The sequence below is a fragment of the Balaenoptera borealis genome (genome assembly GCF_965194805.1).
Source record: "Balaenoptera borealis genome assembly, chromosome: 12".
Lineage (NCBI taxonomy): Eukaryota > Metazoa > Chordata > Mammalia > Artiodactyla > Balaenopteridae > Balaenoptera > Balaenoptera borealis.
The window spans coordinates 85,966,570-85,986,409 of NC_138869.1; the positions used below are offsets into that span (position 1 = coordinate 85,966,570).

At 51.9% G+C, this 19,840-nt stretch overlaps 2 protein-coding genes across 9 annotated transcripts in view; one reads left to right on the forward strand and one right to left on the reverse strand.

The window, feature by feature from the left end:
• The window catches only part of POU5F1 (POU class 5 homeobox 1), a gene marked incomplete at its 5' end in the record, with an annotated part of 36,912 nt that extends 21,149 nt beyond the window's left edge, over positions 1–15,763 (forward strand). For 3 of the 4 annotated variants that reach the window (XM_082347031.1, XM_082347030.1, XM_082347029.1), the window contains 4 exons: positions 12,911–13,031; positions 13,301–13,431; positions 13,746–13,904; positions 14,008–15,763. In XM_082347031.1, coding sequence (XP_082203157.1) covers positions 13,363–13,431; positions 13,746–13,904; positions 14,008–14,274 — 495 coding nt within the window. In that variant the 3' untranslated portion in view covers positions 14,275–15,763. Of the gene's footprint in view, positions 1–9,429; positions 9,934–12,910; positions 13,032–13,300; positions 13,432–13,745; positions 13,905–14,007 lie in introns of those variants that run through there. The other variant, XM_082347032.1, reaches the window with a different exon arrangement.
• An 89-nt stretch (positions 15,764–15,852) lies between these two features.
• TCF19 (transcription factor 19) lies at positions 15,853–19,660 on the reverse strand. Of its 5 annotated transcripts, XM_082347005.1 has the most exons (5): positions 19,495–19,656; positions 18,507–19,070; positions 16,901–17,456; positions 16,610–16,640; positions 15,853–16,289 (listed from the first exon to the last, which is right to left on the reverse strand). In XM_082347005.1, exons 2-5 carry the CDS (start codon positions 18,742–18,744, stop codon positions 16,209–16,211), a joined length of 906 nt encoding a protein of 301 aa, XP_082203131.1. In that variant the 5' UTR covers positions 18,745–19,070; positions 19,495–19,656; the 3' UTR covers positions 15,853–16,208. The 5 variants fall into 5 exon arrangements, with proteins under 5 accessions (XP_082203131.1, XP_082203130.1, XP_082203129.1 ...); XM_082347004.1 differs by having other exon boundaries at positions 15,853–16,640; positions 19,393–19,660; XM_082347003.1 differs by having other exon boundaries at positions 15,853–16,640; positions 19,495–19,657.
• Positions 19,661–19,840: the final 180 nt, after the last annotated feature.

Consider the following 19,840-nt stretch of genomic DNA (forward strand, 5'->3'; position numbering starts at 1 on the left):
GGCCAGGGTAAGGCTTTAATGCCACTGGTGTATGGAGCAGAAGGGGTGGCGAGTCTTCCCTTGAGAGTGAACAGTCTCAGGAAGACACTGGGACATGGAACAACAGCAGGAGTAGAGATGCTCAAACATTCCTGGTCCAAGAGCGTAGAGTGAAGGCAGGGAGTGGTGGGAGATGAGGGTGAAGTACGCCTTTGAGGGGCCTTGTTTAGTCTGCTAAGGAGCTTGGAAGTCATCCTGAAAACGAAAGGGAATCCTTGAAGGAGCAGCAGAGAGCTATGCAGTCAGACACATATTTCCAGATTGATTACCCTGATTATATCAAGGAGGATGGATTTTAAATGGTTAAGATGGGAGGGAAGGAGTCCAATTGGAAAGACTCTGGCTATAAACCAAGCAAGCAATGCTATGGGTTGGTTTGATGAGGATAAAGAGGAATGTCCAGATTTGAGAAATGGGAAGTTAAAAATGGGCAGAGCTTGGTAATGGTTTGAAACTGGAAGGTGTTGAGGCAGGCAGCAATCCAGTATAAGCGCCCATGTAAAGCACACCTGCCTATTGTTTGGGAATAGCCAGTTCTGCTATAGAAGACAAGAAGACAAATGGGACAGATGGACTTTATAAAGGTAAGCACACTGGGAATCTGTGAGACACGTTAGATGTCGATAAGTATGTATCAATAGAACACGTATTTGTGTGAACTGAGGTAGAAAGAGAGGGAGGGGGACTTCCCTGGAGGTCTAGTGGTGAAGACTCTATGCTTCCAGTGCAGGGACCGTGGGTTCAATCGCTGGGGAACTAAGATCCCACATGCCATGGGGCCAAAAAAAGAAAGAAAAAGAGGGTTTCCCTGGTGGCGCGGTGGTTAAGAATCCACCTGCCAATGCAGGGGACACAGGTTCGAGCCCTGGTCCGGGAAGATCCCACATGCCGCAGAGCAACTAAGCCCATGCACCACACTACTGAGCCTGCACTCTAGAGCCCGCGAGCCACAACTACTGAAGCCTGCGCACCTAGAGCCCGGGCTCTGCAACAAGAGAAGCCACCAAGATGAGAAGCCTGCACCCAGCAACGAAGAGTAGCCCCCGCTCCCGGCAACTGGAGAAAGCCTGCACCCAGCAACGAGGGCCCAACGCAGCCAAAAATAAATAAATTAAATAAATTAATTAAAAAAAAAAGAAAAAAGAAGAAGAAAAAAGAAAAAGAAAGGAAGGAAGGGAGGGAGGGAGGGAAGGACCAAAGTAGGCACTAAATACTCATGAGCCCTAAAACATATGAGACATCTGAGGCTATCAGTATGCATAACCCAGAATTCAGGCTGCAAGAGCCTTCCACCCAATTTGAACCTGATCTTAAATGTGTTAACCTCCCCTCATCGCTTTCCCTTGCTCCTCACGGTGTGTTTTACCTTTATTTAATAAACCACGTGGTTCAAGCATCTTAGTTTGGTCTGTGAGCCTTTTTGTTCCACGACCTCTGGATAGCTTCATGGTACTGTACCAGGAGGCCACTGTGACCTAGGTTAATTTCCCACACTACAACCCAGTTCTGACTTAAGCAAGCAGATAGGTCGGATGGTGATGCCACCTACCAGGAATGTAGGATGAGGGCCAGATTGTTCCCTGGTGGGGGCTAAGAGGATATCCTTAGTTTAGATATGTTGAATTTAAGGTGATGTAGGACATTCTGTCAAGATGGCCAGTAGGTGGTTGGGTACACTGATGTGAAGTGCAAGGATTTGGACAGTGGAGTCATTACTATCTAAAACTAGGAGCCTGGATGAGATCCTGCAGGGCAGTAAGTTTCCCTCCCCATTGTTCACTCCCCATGCCCCTTACTCACTCTTTTGCTGTCCTAATGATAGTCCTATCTCCTCACCTTCTTACAGGATACTTGTGGAATCATCTCCTAAAAAAGTGCCCACTAAAGATAACCCATTCCCACCATTTCTTTTCCCCTCAGCAACCTATTCTCTGCACTTCAGCTTCATCACTCTTTCCCAGCCCAGCCCTGAGCAAGCCCTTTATGAATTCTCAAGCTCTTGGATGACCAGTCTTTCTAATGGTGCTGCAAGGAGGGCAGGTGGGCAGAGGTCCAGGCATCCTGGTCTGAAGCCAGGGACCTAGGGGTTTGGGAAAAGCTGATTCTCAAAATGAAGGCCAAAGCCCAGTACCTTGTCATCAACTAAGAAGCATCGTGGAGCAGAAGAATCAGAGCCAAGGTGATGGGGAGTGAAGGGGAGAGCTCAAAGCAGCCCTAAAGATATGGAGTTGTTCATTCATTATTGTTAAACTAATATTTATTAAACTCGAAGCCAGGCACCCTGCTGAGCACTCTGGATACAGCACCCTTCACTGATGCTGCCTCCTCCTCCTGGGGGGTTTCATCCCTGACTCCAGACCCTAGTGTGTACCTGATGGTGCCCAAAGGATTGGATATTGAGTATTGGGTATTGGAAAGGGTAGGACTTAAGTATAAGACTCCTACCTTTCTCCAGTCAGGGAACAGGGCTAGAGAGTTCTCCATGGTCTCAAGAACCCCAGGCCTTCCCTTCAGGTGAAAAAAAAAAAATTGTATCCAACTTTTTCAAATCCAGAGTCTGGGAAATAAATGGCCTTTCTGACATAGCCATCTCCCCATCTCCACCAGTAGTTATAGGAACCCTGGAGACCTGGTCAGGGTCCCAAGAGAAGTATATTTCTAACCTACATCATTTTTTTTTTTTTTTTCATCTAGCAAATATCTGAGGGTCTAGTAAATGCTGTTCATGGTGCTTTACCAATAATAAACATTACAATAGCAGCTACTGGGACTTCCCTGGTGGTCCAATGGCTAAGACTCGGAGCTCCCAATGCAGGGGGCTCAGGTTCGATCCCTCATCAGGGAACTAGATCCCACATGCCACAAGTAAAAGACCCTGCATGCCGCAACTAAAAAGATCTGCATGCCACAATGAAGATCAAATATCCTGCATGCCACAATGAAGATCGAATATCCTGTGTGCCACAACTAAGACCCAGCATGGCCAAATAAATAAATAAATATTAAAAAATAAACAGCAGCTACTAGTTCTTGAATTTCTTGATTTCTTATTGGCAGGTATGACATTAACACTGGCATGCATTATATTATTTGATCACTATTGTTATCTCCAATTCCCAGATGAGGAAATTGAGGCTTAGAGAGGTTCAGTTACATTTGCTATGGACAATATATCTAGTAGTGGCATTTGGATCTGGGATTTAAACATGTTGCTGTGTAAGGCATACGGTTAATATGGTTAATAATATGGTAGTAACACTTTAAAAAAAATATTTATTTATTTAGGCTGTGCTGGGTCTTAGTTACGGCACGGGGGATCTTCGTTGCGGCATGCGGGCTCATTCATAGCTGTGGCATGTGGACTTCTTAGTTGTGGCATGTGAACTCTTAGTTATGTCATGCATGCAGGATCTAGTTCCCCGACCAGGGATCGAACCTGGGCCCCCTGCACTGGGAGCGCAGAGTCTTACCCACTGGACCACCAGGGAAGTCCCCAGTAGTAACACTTTTGGAGACAGATGGATACTACTTTTCGTGATGATCATTTCATAATGTATGCAAATGTCAAATCACCATGTAGTACACTTGAAAGTAATATAATACTGTATGTGAACTATACTTCAATTAAAAAAGCTTGATGAGGCTTCCCTGGTGGTCCAGTGGTTAAGACTCTGCGCTTCCACTGCGCGGGTTCTATCCCTGGTCAGGGAAGTCCTGCAAGGGCAAGGTGCGGCCAAAAACAAACAAACAAACAAACAAAACCCCATGATGCTGGGCACAGGGCATGGGTCCCTGCCTTCAGGAGGGCTCAGTGTGGTCAGTACCATGACTGTGGCATGAGCAGGGCATGATGGGAGCAAAGGAGGGAGCCACTTGCTGCAGGGCATGAAGGGTGGGGTGCAGCATGACTTTGGTGGGGATGTGCATGACTGGGAAGATATGTCTTGGAGAATGAGTGAGGGTTTATCAGCCGAGGAAGGGAATTCCAGGCATTTTGGAAAGTGGTGGGAGTGGAGGTAGAGAAAACTAATGTTTTGTTCTCCTTTGGAGTTCTGGGACTTTGGCATTTCAGAGTCACACGACTAGCTTGGGAATCAGAGCACCTGGGGACACTGGCAATACAACTCTGATGGCCAGGACTCCCTTCTCAGTACACTTGAGTCTTTCAATTCCAGCAAAAGCAAGCTAGAAAAAAACAGAACTACAGATGGAGAGAAGTGAAAAGAGTAATCCTTCTTGACCAAGAGCTGCCTCTACCATTTCAGGAAATACCTGGAAGCTGGGGTGGGGCCCCAGCCTTCAGCCTATGATAGGAATGATAGGTGGGGACTGAGCAGTGGGGAAGGTGAAGGGGCCGAGGGCATGGCGGGGAGGGATGAGGGAGCAGACCTCTATTGCATTAAATGTGTCCTTCGTGAGCACGGTTTTTTGTTTGTTTGGCCACACCACGTGGCATGTGGGATCTTCCCGGACCAGGGATCGAACCTGTGTCCCCTGCATTTGAAGTGCGGAGTCTTAACCACTGGACCACCAGGGAAGTCCGTGCATTATCTTTGTCCTTCATGAGCACAGTTCTATTGCTGACCAGCCTAGCCACTGGGCTTGCCTTCTCTCACACATATTTGCTCAATCCATTCTCTACTTGGTGTTCAAGTTCTGGCCCAGGGCTTAGCACCCCAGGGTACTCAGGGCGGGGCGTGACCGACAGTCACCATGGAATGTGGTGTGAATGGTGCCTGGGTGGCAGCCCAGGCCCTGTTGTGGAGGGTGCATGGCAGTGTGGCAAGACCAGAGGTGCCAAGTCCCCCCTGGTCTAGGAGTCTCTAGGTCTCCTTTGCCACCACTCCTCCCTGTCCCACTGGCCCCCTCAGTGCGTGTGCCTCTCTACAAAGCCCCCTAGAAGAGAGCCCATCCCAACATGCAGGGCCCGTGGTTTCTGTCCTCTGGTGTCCAGCTGTCCCTGAACCCTGGGTCTTTGGGACCTCAAGCCATCTGATCCCAGTGGGATGGGACTGCTTAGAGCCAGCAGTCCACTGAGATGCCCTTTGACACAGCAGAGGTTTCCTGTCTGGTGGCATCCCAGTCCGATGCTGGGTCTCTGCAGGACCTCAGATGAGCAGCCAGGGTAGCCCAGGGAAAGGGTGGGGGAGCCAGGCTGGTCTGTCAGTGCCTCACATGCCCACATCTTTCAGAGCCTCTTGGTTCTAAGCAACACACACCCACCCCTGTCTGGATCTTCTTTGGGCTCCTGGCCTCTGGAGTGGTCACTGTGGGAGCTGTAGGCACCTTCCTCTGGAAGAAGTGGCAGAAGGGCAGGGCAGCAGGTATGCTCAGAATTTTAGAACTGTCTTTCTTTTTCTTTTTTTAGTTGCTGCATGCACGTGGGATCTAGTTCCCCGACCAGGGCTCGAACCCAGGCCCCCTGCATTGGGAGCGCAGAGTCTTACCCACTGGACGACCAGGGAAGTCCCGACAGGTTTTGCTTTCTTTTTCTTTTCTTTTTTTTTTTTTAAAGAATTTTAGAGCTGGAAGCGACCTTAAGGATCATCTGGTTTCCCTCTCTCTGGGAGGCTGAGGTCCAAGAGCAGCGATTTAGAGAAAAGCAACTGAGGAGAGAATATGAAAAATATGAAAAGAAGAAGGAGTAGGTTAGGATTTCCGTTTCCTCTCTAGCCTTTGTCCACACACACAGACACACACACACACACAAAGTTTTACTTCCTGAAGTATGTTTCTTATAAGTTCCCAAACACCAAAACCAAATCAAAACTGGCCTCCCAAACTCATCAAACAAATCTTGATCAAACTCGAGGGGAAACTCTGCTAGATTTCCCAGGAAGGCTGCTGGGAGATGGGGGTGCGGGGCGGGAAAGCCTGTGTCAGCATCTCACTGAGTCCCTCCTCTCCCACCCCTCCAACCCCAGTTTTTCTTCACAGGCGTGCGGAGAGAGATTGCTAGTCCCATGACAACTAAGTGGTGAGGATAGAGAGGAGGGTGTACGGGAGAGGGGCAGCACTTTTATGTCTGAGCTGGAAGGAAATTTAGGGCTCATTTGGTCCAATTCCTCTTTATTAGATGAGGAAACCAAGGCACAGAAAGTGAGGCGCCATCCACTGGGGTGTCAGAGCCAGGGCCCAGGACCCTGGTCTGCAGACCCTTGGTTTATTCCTGACCTCTTCTCCTGGCTTCCCCTCCCTCTTGCTTTCACTTCTCTATCTCCCTACAGACTACAAGCAGAGAGCTGATGACCCCTAGATTTGAGGTAACAGTACCTGGATTTGGGAAAAGAAGATTTCAGTTTGCAGACCTCGCAGGAGAGATCATAGGGTCAGTTGTTGAGAAGAAGGGGGGTGGTTTACGGTGAGCAGTGGAAAATGTGTAAATTGAGATTAAGGGAGATATTCTCCCAAAGTGGGCAAAGCCTGAACCCTTCTCTCCTCAGCCTTCCATTCTTTCCCTTTCTTCTGCCTTCAGATTGACAGAAGCCAGAAGTCAAAATAAGGGGTTTGCCACCCTGGTCTAGAGCAAGTCTCCGTTGGTCCCCATGAGCCATTTCAGCTGGTTTTCCCAACAGAACAGCGAGGGGATGGCTGGGCCGATAGCAGCAAGGCCACCATTGCACCTCTTAGCAACCAAGCCAGGCCAGCCACACCTGGCAGGGAGTGGTGGCCCTCACCTGCCCTCCTTGGGTCATGCTCTACAACCAGATACTTGCGTTTGTCTTTGTGTAGGACCTTGACATTGCACTATAATAAAGGTGTATGCGGAGAGTTTGTGAGCCCAGTCCTAAATTGGTTTCGGGGACTTGAAGTTGTTTAGTGACTCCCTAAGACCCAGGAGAGTGGAGGAGCCAGGTCTGATGACTCAACCCCGCTTCCAGTCTCCTCTGGGCCTGCACAGAGCTGGCCTGGGCAGGGGCTGGCTAGGACTGCAGACAAACTTAACTTTCCATTAAGGTTCTGGGTCAGGCTCCAGGCAAGCACCTGACTGATCTGGCTCAGATCTCTGGCTACAAGCCAGGCAGGCAGCCAGGCACCCTCGCCTCCTCTGTCTCTCCCTCTGGAATGGGACTCTTGCTCAGGCCAGAAACATACCACCTAGAGCAACTATTGATTGTAATCTAAAAAACAGAGGGTGTTGTTGAGTGGGGGGAGAAGAGGAAGGTGTTTTAGGGGCCTCTGGGAAGACAGGGGTACAGGGGCTCTCTGGACCACATGGAGGAAGGGGTTTCTGGGAGCCTAGAGGGCGGCGAGCCAAGAAGCACTGCTGTAGGAGATTTCTCAGGTCCGCCCCTCCCCCTCCTCCGGGAGGCCGTCTTCTTGGCAGACAGCAGATAGATGCATGACAAAGGGGCTGTGATGGCTCTGTCCTGGGGGTTGGGGAGATGGCTGGGGAGGGGCCCCTCCTGGTCCAAAGCACACCTCTCCACCCCCACCAGGCCCCTTAATCTATCTGCCTTTTGGGCAGTTAGTGGTTTAGTGGTGAATACAGCTCCAGTTTCGCTGCCCTGTAGATCTTCCAGCAGACCTATGGGAAGTATTGAAATGCATGCATACAATTAGTTGCCCAAAAAGTACTTAGAGATGGGCTGGAGCAGGGGCTGTGTGATATAGATTCAGAGGAGAAAAAAAACAAAAACAAAAAAAACAGGCTCAAAGGACTCCCAGATACCACCAAGTTGAAGATGGCTGGCCAGTCAAGAGGACCCCCAGCAGGACCCCCAAGCCCCTCAGAAGGTAGATGCTGAGCAAACAACCTCAGACGGGGCTGAGATGAAGAAATGTCTAAGTCGGCAGAGGTCCATGTCCCAGGCTCAGGATTCTGGCCTTCCAAGCTGTAGGGAGCTCTGGTCTACAGCCTTTCCGGAGGCCCCCCAATTCACCTCGGAGCCTTCATTTAGGGCAAGTTTGGGGAGCAGACAGACAAACCTCATCCCAAGCAGAGAGGCAGTCTGAAAGCTATTCTCTTGCAAACAGAATCAAGCACTATGCCTGCAGTGTGAGCCCTCAGGACAGGCCCAGAAAAATAGACCCTGTGGGAGAGCTTAGGGCAGGCTTCCTGCACACCCCCCCAAGTCGCTCTCCACCCCCTCCTCATCTTTTCACCAGCCCCCCTACACAAAGGCCTGGGGGGGCTGGGGGAGGGGTAGATGATGAGGCTGGACGCCTGAGTCCTCTAGAGGGGGACAGGAGACCTAGGTCCCAGTGGGGGTCCCTGTCTGAGGCTCCGTCTTTGAGGGGATGGGGGGGTTATTGCTGGAGCTCTTTTAGCTGCTCTGAGGGGGATTCCGTGTGAGGGGATCGGGGCTGGGGGGTTGGGGGGCAGGAAGCTGTCCCCAGGGGAGCCATCCAGGCCCATTCAAGGGTTGAGCACTTGTTTAGGGTTAGAGTTGCCCCCTCTGGGGACCAGGATTGTCCAGCCAAGGCCATTGTCCGGCCCCCTTCCCCCCATCCCTCCCAAGCCTCTTTGAACCTGAAGTCAGATATTTTTTTCTTCCCCCCTCCCTCCTGGGCTTTCCCCACCCAGGGCCTAGGGCCGGAGGCCTGGGCTGGGAGGTGGGGGAGGGAGAACAGTCAACTACGGACTAGATAATGTGGGTCTCTGAAGAGGGGGGCAAGGAACTTGATGTGCGTGACCCACAGTGGGGGACCCATGAGGGGGCGTCCGATTCTTCTGTCTGGACAAAGATTGGGAGACTCAGGACCAGTCAGCCCAGAGCCTGGCCCCTAGAAGGGAAAGTAGGGGTTCCATCCCTGACTCTGGTAGGTGAGGGGGCTCTGAAGCCGGGAAAGCCGGGGATGGAATGGAAGCCTGTCTGGCAGTCTGCCCCTGGTGATGGGGTGGAACTTAGCAGGCTGGGCAGATGGCTGCTGGGCATCGCAGCTTTGGGGTAACTGAATCTGGCCAGTAGTCTAAATGGGAACAACTAGGTTCCTGGATTGGGGGTGCAGGAGGGCAATGGGGAGGGGGACTGTTAAGGAATTGAGGGGTAGCCCCATCAGGACTTGACACATAAACAATTAATGTTTGAGGAGCCGAGAGGGTGGCTGGGTTCGGGTGAGGGGACGGTGCCAGGGTGTCTGGAGAGGGGTCCAGCAGCCGGGCTCCTGAAGAACCGGCAGGAGGTGTGCAAGAGATTCCAGGCAGCTCTGGTGTGTGCGGAGCGTCGGGAGGGCCGGGCGGCCTGTTGGGAGTTGGGAGTGAAGGCCCGCATGGGGGACCTGCACCTAGAGCCTCGGGATCTGGGGCCTGGAGAGGCGCCCGCTGGAGCTGCCTGGCTTTCGGCTCCCAGACACCACCGCCAGCAGCCGGCAAACACCCTCCGCCTCAGTTTCTCCCACCCCCACCGTCCCCTCCCCCACCCATCCAGGGGGCGGGGCCAGAGGTCAAGGCTAGTGGGTGGGATTGGGGAGGGAGAGAGGTGTCGAGCCGTCCCTAGGAGAGCCCTCGTTTTTCTAGGCCCCCGGCTTGGGGCGCCTTCCTTCCCCATGGCGGGACACCTGGCTTCCGACTTCGCCTTCTCGCCCCCGCCGGGCGGTGGAGGCGATGGGCCGGGAGGGCCAGAGCCGGGCTGGGTTGATCCTCGGACCTGGATGAGCTTCCAAGGGCCTCCCGGTGGGTCAGGGATCGGGCCGGGGGTTGGGCCCGGCGCCGAGGTGTGGGGTCTTCCCGCGTGCCCCCCGCCCTATGACTTCTGCGGAGGGATGGCGTACTGTGCACCTCAGGTTGGAGTGGGGCTGGTGCCCCAAGGCGGCCTGGAGACCCCTCAGCCCGAGGGCGAGGCGGGAGCCGGGGTGGAGAGCAACTCCGAGGGGGCCTCCCCGGAGCCCTGCGCCGCCCCCGCTGGCCCCGTGAAGCTGGACAAGGAGAAGCTGGAGCCGAACCCCGAGGAGGCGAGTGAGCTGCTGGGGGCGGGCGGCGGGGGGCGACCGCGCCGGCCGGGGGCGGCCACGCGAGGGGAGGTGATCGCCTGCAGTTGCCCGGGTCGCCGACCCAGGAGGGGAGCGGGCGAGGGCGGCGCCCCTGGACGCGTGTGTGGCGACTGCAGGCCGCCCTGAGCAGGGGCCCGGTGGGAACTAGGGACTGGAATTTAGAGAGAACCACAGGTGAGGGCAGGGCGGCCTGGGGCAGTCGGAAGTTGGCCTTGCTTCCCCCCTCGGCCCTTGTCAAGTAGGTCCTTCCACTTCCTAGGTCTGACCTGGGTCGGGTCACTCATTACCAGCCCAGCACCAGACCCAGCTTGGGGTTGGAGCCCCTTCTTCTACCCTGATCCCTTCTTGAAAATTTGAGCTTGATCAGATCCAGGATCTCCGCCTTAGGGTTAAGTGTGGCCTGAGGGTGAAAACCGTGCTTATCCCAGGGTTATTGTTCCTGAAAGTCTAGGGTGTGACTGGTTTCTGATAGAAGCTCCTGTTTGGGCTGCGTGGATGTATGGAGTTTGGGTTTACTCTCCATCAAGTTTAGGGCTTGTCTTCCCTTGACCTCTGCCTTGGGCCCAGTGAGTCACAGTCAGGCAGAGTGCACACCCTGACACCCCCTTGTAGAGAGCTGGAAACACCAATTTCAGCCGTAATTCCATAAGTAGTGAACAGGGGGAGAAAAGGGGAAGAAGTCATCTCCAGGCCATTCCCCAAATGTAGGGTTTGCTGAGGGAATTGAAGACTTCCGCATCCAGCCCTGCTGGGGACTATTAAGGATATATCTTCTAGTCGGAGGAAGAGACAAGTGCAAGCAATTAGAGATCAAGTACTAAACCTTTAGACCTCTTCGAAGGTGGTGTGATTGGTTGCAGCTGACCGAGTAGCCCTAGACTCTTTGCTCGAGGCGACGGCTGAGCCTTGAATGATAATGGCTGCCAATTGTGGTCCATTTCCTAAATGCCTGGCTGTGGGCTCAGTTTCTACATCATTATCTCATTAACTGGCACAAGATCTCCTAGGGAGGTATTATTAGCCTATTTCACGGGTCTTAACTGCTAAATGGTAAAGCTAGGATTTGAACTGGGGTTTACCTTATTTCAAATCCCCAAAATATGATTTGGAAAAGCCGAGATGGGAACAGCTGACGTTTATAGGTTTGCGACATCGGTTGAGCAGAAGTTGGGAACGGAAGTTACCTTATTTGAGTTTGATGTGATTGATGACCCTCGAAATACTTCCCTTAGGTTTCCAGGACTGCACAGAGGCCTGGCTGCTCTTGTTCATCTTCTGGCCACTGGCCTTCATTGGAGAGCCTCAGGGCTCCATCCATCAACCTCTGCTCTGTCTACCTTTCATCCACCTCTCATCCACCCTCAAGGCTCAAATATCTTCTAGACATGACCACTGCATTTTCTGTCTCCTGCGGGGATGGCTCCCTGCACTGCCCCACCCTGTCCATCTCCCAGTAGTTTAAGGCCCAAACCAGTCATCCTCATTCCTTTCACATCCTTACATCCAATCCTTTGGACACGCTGCTACCTTTACCTTGGATATACATCCTGAATCAATCACTTAGAGCCATCCTGGTCCCAGCCACCATCATTAGGCTGGGATTGCTGCAGTTGCCTCTTTAGTCTATGGTCAGTACATCAACTGGAGTGAACATTTTAAAATGTGAGAGTCAGATCATTTCACTGCACAAAACCCTTCAGCGCCTTTCCACTTCTCTGAGTGAACCAAAGTTATGGCGGCAGCTCCAGGATCTGCTCTGCTCACCTCTCTGACCTCATCAGCTCCCCTTCTTCCCTTTCCTCAGTCCTCTCACCCTGCTCCGCCCATGCTAGCTTTGCTGCTGGCCTTGTTGCTGGCTTTGCTACTACCAGGGCCCACCCACCTCAGGGCCTTTCCACTTTGCTCCTTCCTTTTGCTCAAACATCACCTCTGACTGTCTTATTTAAAATTGTCACCTTCCCCATAATTCCCTACTCTGCTTTACTTTTTTCCATAGCACTTCTAAGATACTGGATACTAATTTCATCACAGTGAAAGCCCTTGGGGCTAGGTTTCTTTCTTTCTTTTTTAATTAAAAAAAAAATTTTATCTATCTATTTGGCTGCGCCGCCAGGTCTTAGTTGTGGCACGTGGAGTCTTTTAGTTGCGGCATGCAGGCTTTTAGTTGTGGCATGTGGGATCTAGTTCCCTGACCAGGAATGGAACCCGGGCCCCCTGCACTGGGAGTGTGGAGTCTCAACAGCTGGACCACCAGGGAAGTCCCTGGGGCCAGGGTTTTTGGTCTACTTGGTGTAGCCACTGGTTTGCAGAAGGTGCTCAATAAATATGTTGAATTAGTCAATGAGGATGCTTTTATATTGCAGAAAGATACAGTTAAAAATAAGGGATAATCAGATTTTTAAAAATTGAGCACTAACTATATACAAAGCATGTTATTCATACCTCGTATGACGACTGTTTTGTAGTGTGTTTGTGAATGTGCATGCCTTGTCATAGTTTGTGGGACCCTCAAAGTAAGCTGGAGAGAGTATATTTGGAAAGAGAACCAGAGACATGGTGCTCTGTATCTCTACACTCAACACTTCCTCAAACTGAGGTAATACTAGAGTCAAAAAGCTTTTGTGAGTGTTAAAGAACTAAAGGGCAGGAGCCCCCTTCATAACCTGACAGGTGTTCTCATTGAGGCCTGGGCTTTTCTTTGCATTATCGAATGACGTTCTGCATCTGATGGATGTGTCACTTTCTGGGGTAAATGACATTTGTATATAGTTTATTTCTACTTATTAGGTGGGCAGCCTGGAAGCAGAGATGCTCCCATAGACTGTTTATTCCTTGGGGCCCAAATGGAAGGGGGGGTGGGGTGGGTAACTGGTATGTTTATGTCTTACATGTCCTCTGCCTTTTTTTTTTTTTTTTTCCTCTGCCTTTTAAAATGCAGTCCCAGGACATCAAAGCTCTTCAGAAAGACCTTGAACAATTTGCCAAGCTCCTAAAGCAGAAGAGGATCACCCTGGGATATACCCAGGCCGATGTGGGGCTCACCCTGGGGGTTCTCTTTGGTGAGTCTCACCTAGCATGTTCTGACCCACAGAACACAGGGACCACATCTCCCCTAGAAGGAACATCCCTGAATTTGGGCCTTTCCTCCCCACCAAGGGAGTGAGAGAAGGGTGTTTCTACCCTCTTTAGGGGTGAGGGTAGAGGGGGAAGAGATACCGTACTTGTGTGGGATCTTGGGGGGGCAGGAAGAGGTGGCAAGCCCTGGGTCTTGGGGTTGAAAGGGCCCTGCCTGCTGCCTCACCTTGCTTATTTCAACCCATCTCCCCAGGGAAGGTGTTCAGCCAAACGACCATCTGCCGTTTTGAGGCTTTGCAGCTCAGTTTCAAGAACATGTGTAAGCTGCGGCCCCTGCTGCAGAAGTGGGTGGAGGAAGCAGACAACAACGAGAATCTGCAGGAGGTGAGGGTGGGAGGGATGCATAGGGACCCGCCTGGTCTCAGCCCGATTTCCACTGCTTCCATCCATGGCTGGCAGCTCTCCCTCTTGGAGGCAGTGGTCCTCACTGGGATGGAGTGCAATTCCTCAGTTCTGCTGGGAGAAGGTCCAGGGCCACTGGTCTAAACCCACCCTTCCAGGATCTTTCTTGTGGCCCTGGTGCCAGTCAGTGCTCCTGAGCAGCTGGCTCTCGAGTCATTGACCTCATGATGCTGTTGCTCAGCAGGTTCGAGGCTTGCCCTCCCACTTCCTTCCTTGTCATCTCCCCACCTGCCCAGATATGCAAGGCAGAGACCCTCGTGCAGGCCCGGAAGAGAAAGCGGACGAGTATTGAGAACCGAGTGAGAGGCAACCTGGAGAGCATGTTCCTGCAGTGCCCAAAGCCCACCCTGCAGCAGATCAGCCACATCGCTCAGCAGCTCGGGCTTGAGAAGGATGTGAGTGCCCCTGTCTGCGTCCCTGTGTGCTCCATCTCCTCCTCCCCATTCACACCTCCCAGAGCTTATGATCGAATGTCCCTCTCCCATCTTCCACTCCCAGGTGGTCCGAGTGTGGTTCTGCAACCGTCGCCAGAAGGGCAAACGATCAAGCAGTGACTATTCGCAACGAGAGGATTTTGAGGCTGCTGGGTCTCCTTTCTCAGGGGGACCAGTATCCTTTCCTCTGGCTCCAGGGCCCCATTTTGGTACCCCAGGCTATGGGGGTCCTCACTTCACTACGCTGTACTCCTCAGTCCCATTTCCTGAGGGTGAGGCCTTTCCCTCGGTGTCTGTCACCACTCTGGGCTCCCCCATGCATTCAAACTGAGGTGTTTGCCCTTCCCAGGAATGGGGGCAGAGGAAGGGGGACAGCTAGGGAGAGAACCCTGGGGTTCGTACCAGGGCTTTGGGATTAAGTTCTTCATTCACTAAGAAAGGAATTGGGAACACAAAGGGTGTGGGGGCAGGGAGTTTGGGGGAACTGGTTGGAGGGAAGGTGAAGTTCAATGATGCTCTTGATTTTAATCCCCACATCACTCATCACTTTGTTCTTAAATAAAGAAGCCTGGGACCTAGTAGGTGGATACTTTTGTCTTTGGTTTATTCTCCTCTAGTTATTGAAGCGTGGATGGGGATAGTTAATAGTGGGTATTAATAGCTCTTCCACCCAAATGACCCTGAGACCAAGGATGCCGTTTAAACTGCCCAGAGTCACAATGTCAGAGGGAGATCTGGGATTGGATCCCAAGTTTATATGTAGAGGGCTCTTATAGGTGTGAGCTAGTTCTTAGGAGCCTGTGACCTGGGGAAATTGGAGGTGAACACCTTATTTTTGCCCAAAGATGCAGTTATTACATAGCCCATTCCCTATTAGGAGCTGGCTTTTTGCTTTTCCCCACTCTACTCTGGAAGTCCTCAGTGGCTTTGTGCTAAGAAATCAAGTCTTTTAGGTACTCATTTCTTCTGTATATCACCCCAGCCGGAAACTCTACTTTGTGCTTTCTTGATACCTGGGTCCATTTGGTTTCCACTTAAGGTTTTTGCCTACCCTGTCTGTGACTCACCAAAACCTCCCACATTTTAGTCCTGCCTCTGCCACTTCCTAATTAGGGCCCTTGCTCTGGAGCCTTTCCTCAATGTGTAAAAAACTTGGGTTGGTAAGTCTAAGTAGAGGAGGAAGGGGATGGATATGCAGGTTGCAATAGGATAGGTCAAGATAGGGCTTTCCTAATAAGAACTATAGAAATGCTACTTTGACAGTATCTTGGCTTGGTGTACGACTGTCAGAAGAGAATCAGTGTAGCATATGTGGGTTATGTTGATATACTGGACCAGGTCGCATCTGTTGTAGCTGGTGTCTCAGGTTTTCTCTTCCTGGTAGTACTGGTCAACCTTGTAAAAGTTCTGCCACCCTCATGAACTTGACCAAATCCCAAGTACCTTATTTTAATGGCAGTGGATCTGTTGTTTGTTGTTGTCTTATAAATATTTATTTTGGCTGCATCGGGTCTTAGTTGCGGCACGTGGGATCTATTAGTTGTGGCGCATGTGGGCTCTTAGTTGCGGCATGTATGCGGGATCTAGTTCCCTAACCAGGGATCGAACCCCGGGCCCCCCCTCATTGGGAGCTCGGAGTCTTACCCACTGGACCACCAGGGAAGTCCCGGATCTGTTTTCTTTGAAACTAGAAACTGTAATTACCTGGATTCCTTTTCTCCTGTCTTCCCACCTCCAGCTTACCTCATATATTTGCACCTTTTCAGCGAGCAGGTTTGTATTTCTCTGCCTTGTCTGCTCATCTCCTCCCCTAAGAATCTGAATTAGTTTTCCAGACTTTACCACTCCATTCTCTCAAAAATTGGAAAGCAAGGAGTATCAGACCCACAAAAAGAGTAAGTACCTTGGAGTATATGAAGCTGCTCATTCTTTATTTGGAAATGGAAGCAAAGCTCTGAAAAGTCAGGTCACAATCATGGTGGTCAGCGGCAGGACTGCTCACAATGTAAGGAAGTTTGGGGGCTGTGCCCTAGGTTTTCCCAGAGATGCCTTAGGCGATGCCATCAAGAACATTTAGAACTTGCTTGTTCAAGTCTGGGGCTTATAACTTCCCAGGCGTGACCTCTGCAATTGATGGGTACTCTTGACCAGACATTCTAGTGTCCATGACAACAAGGACCTACAGCTTGTGACAAGTAGGAATTTCCAGCTCACTGGCAACTTCCTGGAGGCAGCAATATCTTTGGCAGGAAGCCATCTCTTCTGTTACCTTGGCCGTGAGGGCCTGCTCCAGGCCTTGAATTGATAATCCATAGGAATGGACCCTTCCCCTGTAGTCATTCCCTCCTAGAGAGGCAAGGGAAGAAGAGGGCATCTCTTAGGACCCATTGGCACCCCAGTGTCCACCCATGTCCTGGAGGTGCCAGCTCTGTCCTCTGGTGCTTTGGTGGTGGGCCTTAGGTCTGGATGCCTACACGACAGCCTGGGCACTGGAAGTCAGCCTCCCTGGCAGCCTGGATGCTGCAACCAACACAGGCCACATGGAACCAGATGTCACAACCATCACACTGAACCCAGGCTACTGTCTCTTCTTGGGGTAGGCAGCAACAAGGGGCTGCACAGTGCTCCCCGCCCCCAACTGCAGGGGGAGCCCTGGGGTTGCTCACTGGGTGTTTCCGAGGACGCCCACGTCGATTTCTGAAGAAAGTGACACAAAAACCAGGGTCACTGGAAACCTGCAGAGGCCTAGAACTTTCCCCTGGATAACTGCAGAGTGAACCTATATAGATTCACTAGACTAAAGGTGAATCTGGTTAGAAGAACGAACCCAGGTCTTGTCATTCCAACTTCTGTTCCATCTCCCATCCCCATCCCCCAAGCAGAGAGCTACTTCCCAGCCTAGGGCTCTAAAAGAATCAAAAGGCAGTGAAATACGAGACAAAGTTCTCTCCACTTACCCACTGGGTGTCAGTGGGGTTTTCTCTACACGGAGTTTCTTCCTGGGCTCCAAAAGGACTGGTGGGGGGCTCTTGGGAGCCTCTCTCTCATCATCCAGTTCTGCCAACACGCGGTGAGCTGATTTCCTCCGGTTTCTTGGGGGTGGGACAGAAGGGGTGGTCCCCACTTCCCCAGCTGGAGTGGGAACAGGCAGGCTCTGTGGCCTACCCCCACTCCGTGAGAAGGTGAGGGGCTGGGAGTGGAGCTTGCTGAGGCTGCCAATGGAGTTGAGGATCAGCGTGGCTTTGGGGGCAGGGGAGAGGGTGCTGAGGGGGCGCTGTGGAGCCCCCTGGGAGGGCAGCATGGGCCGGAAACCAACCCCGGTTCCCTCTTCTCCCCTAGACCGTGGGGTAGTAATGGCAGCAAAATCTTGAGGTTTGACTCGGACTTGCTGAAACAAGTAGAACTCTGAGGGGCTGGTTTCTGGGGGCCCTTCAGGGCCAAAGGTCAGAAGGTCACCATCACTCAACTCCAGCCTGTGACCCCTTGGGAGTCGGACATTATTGACCAAAGTCCCTGTTGATTGTGGGGCACCAGACAAATACAGAGAACGACAAAAACAAATGACAGGTCAGAAGTGGAGAAATCTGGTCCTGTCTGGTTTTCTGGGGAACATGAGGAAGAACACGACACCTGTCATCAAATTCTCACATTCTAAATCTCTCAGCAGGTGACATCAGATATGAAACTCCTTGTGAGTTGGGAATGAGTTTATTTTTCTTATGCCCTCCCTCAGGGCACATGGAGGGAATGAACTCCTTCCCTCAATTCACTGAGGTCCAATTCTCAGAGATGCTCACTTTCACTCAGTTCCAACTCAGTACTAATCAGCACAGCTCAGATTGTCTGGGTTCAAATCCAAGCTCCACCACTTATCAGCCATGTGACCCTGGACAAGTTAGCTTCTTTATGCCTCATTTTCCTTGTCTGTGAAATGTATTTGTGCTCACCTACATTTAATGCCCTTAAAATGTTCTTGTCTCATAATAGTAAGCACTAAATGAATGTTGGCCACTATATCCAATCCCCACAGCACTCCCCAAAACAGACCTTAGAAAGATTTACATTCTACCTAAGAGGAAACTAAGATCTAAAAAGGTGAAGTGACAGGCCTGAGTGATACTGCCAGGTGCCAGTAGCAGAACTGAGATGGGAACCCAGGCCTTCTGAGGCTGACTTAACTGCCTCCAAGTCAGGGAGTAAGACACATGTCCAGATCATTAAAACATAATTCAACATATAACTGCCCTAAGCTAAGGACAAGGTTCCTAAACAAATCTGGAAACTTAGTCAAATCTGAGCTTGTCCCCCAGTGGCCCCAGAACAACCCCACTGTGATACTCCAGGCCCTGGATCTACCTCCCAGCCCCTCTAAGAGCTAAACAGGGTGAGCCCCACAAAGACCTGACACTGCACATTTCTGGTGGGAAGACAGGTCTGGATGACAACCATCCATCCAACCTGATGGGGAGTTTGGGAGGCAGGCAGAGTCCCTGTGGAGACTCTTGGTCATTCCAGCCCAGAACTGCACTGCCCAGGCATAAGGCTGCTCTGCTCACTCCTCACCTTGGCTGCTATGGTTCTCCAGGCTGACCCTCCAGTCGTCACCCCGGCGTTCAGCGTGCAGCTCCGCATGGACTCCAGAGATGAAGCCGGGCTCCTGCTGGGGCCGCAGGGCCACATCACAGAGGTCGGCCCTGCAGCCCAAGCGGTAGGTGCAGCCAGCCCCACTTGGGGGGTGGAAGGTGTAGAGATCGCCACCCTTGCCGCCCCCTATGCGCAGCAGCTGGAAGCAAGGCAGCATGGGCGGTGCCCCCTCCACACCACCTCTTCCACTTTAGGAATCCATCACCTTTCCCACTCCCTGGGCCATGCACATCTGGCCTAAGTTCACTTTCCGTCTGATGCAAACTTGAGCTGTCCTTTGTGCAATTTCAACTTTGAGCACACTCCCTGAGTAGGGCAAATTCAGAGTGCAAGGAGCCTAGGACGCGATGCAAAATTGGCTGTCAACAGCTTTGCAACTGAAAAATTTGGTGAAGGTCCCAGTGTAGTGCAAAAATGAAGGCGTCTTGTGGCACGAAGCTGAATCGGATCCTCAGGCTGCTAAGTATTCCAGGAGCCTTCAATCTGTGCAAGGCAACAATACATTAGGCAGCTTCTAGGGAAATTCGAACTGTAGGTGTGGGGGCGAGGGTGGGGACTGCTTCTGTGTGATATTAACTTGTCACCTCAGTGTAATTTGGAGAAGAGAAGCTTCTTCCTGTAAAACCTGCTGATCCAAATAGAGTAACCCTCCTGCTAGCCCACGCCTCACTCTTCTGGCCAATCCCTCACTCATAACTAGTTGGCTTGAACCCCAGTGGGAAGTGTATTCACTGTCACCCCTCAAAAGGCAGTGCAAACGGGTCTCTAACGTTCTCCAGCGAAGTGGATCTAAACCCTTGCTTACCGACTTCTCCGGGTGGAATAAAAACAGAAGAAAGGGCTCCCGGGATGATGCAAGGCAAACCCAGCCTTTTCCCTCCCCGCCCCAGCCCAGGTTCGTATCTACCGCGCGGTGCAGTCTCGGAATGGTCCCCTCTCCAGGCAGTGCCAGCTCGGCCCGGGTTGGTGCTCCTGCGGCTGTTTGACAGCGAGGAAACCAGGGCCAGGAGGGGCGCGGCCTCCGCGCGCGGGCAGCGCCGACCCCGCCTTCGGAATTCCCGGGTCCGAAGCTCCCGCCGAGCGAGCCCGCCCCCCGCGCTGTTTCTGATTGGCCATCTTGTTTGCCCTCCTTCTCTCCATTGGGCGACGAGCTGGGAGGGTCCCCGATCTCCCGCCTTCCGCTTTTTCTGATTAGTTCACAAGTTTTCCCGGGTTCCCGGAGTTGGGCGGAGCTGCCAGGGCGCGGAGGTGCC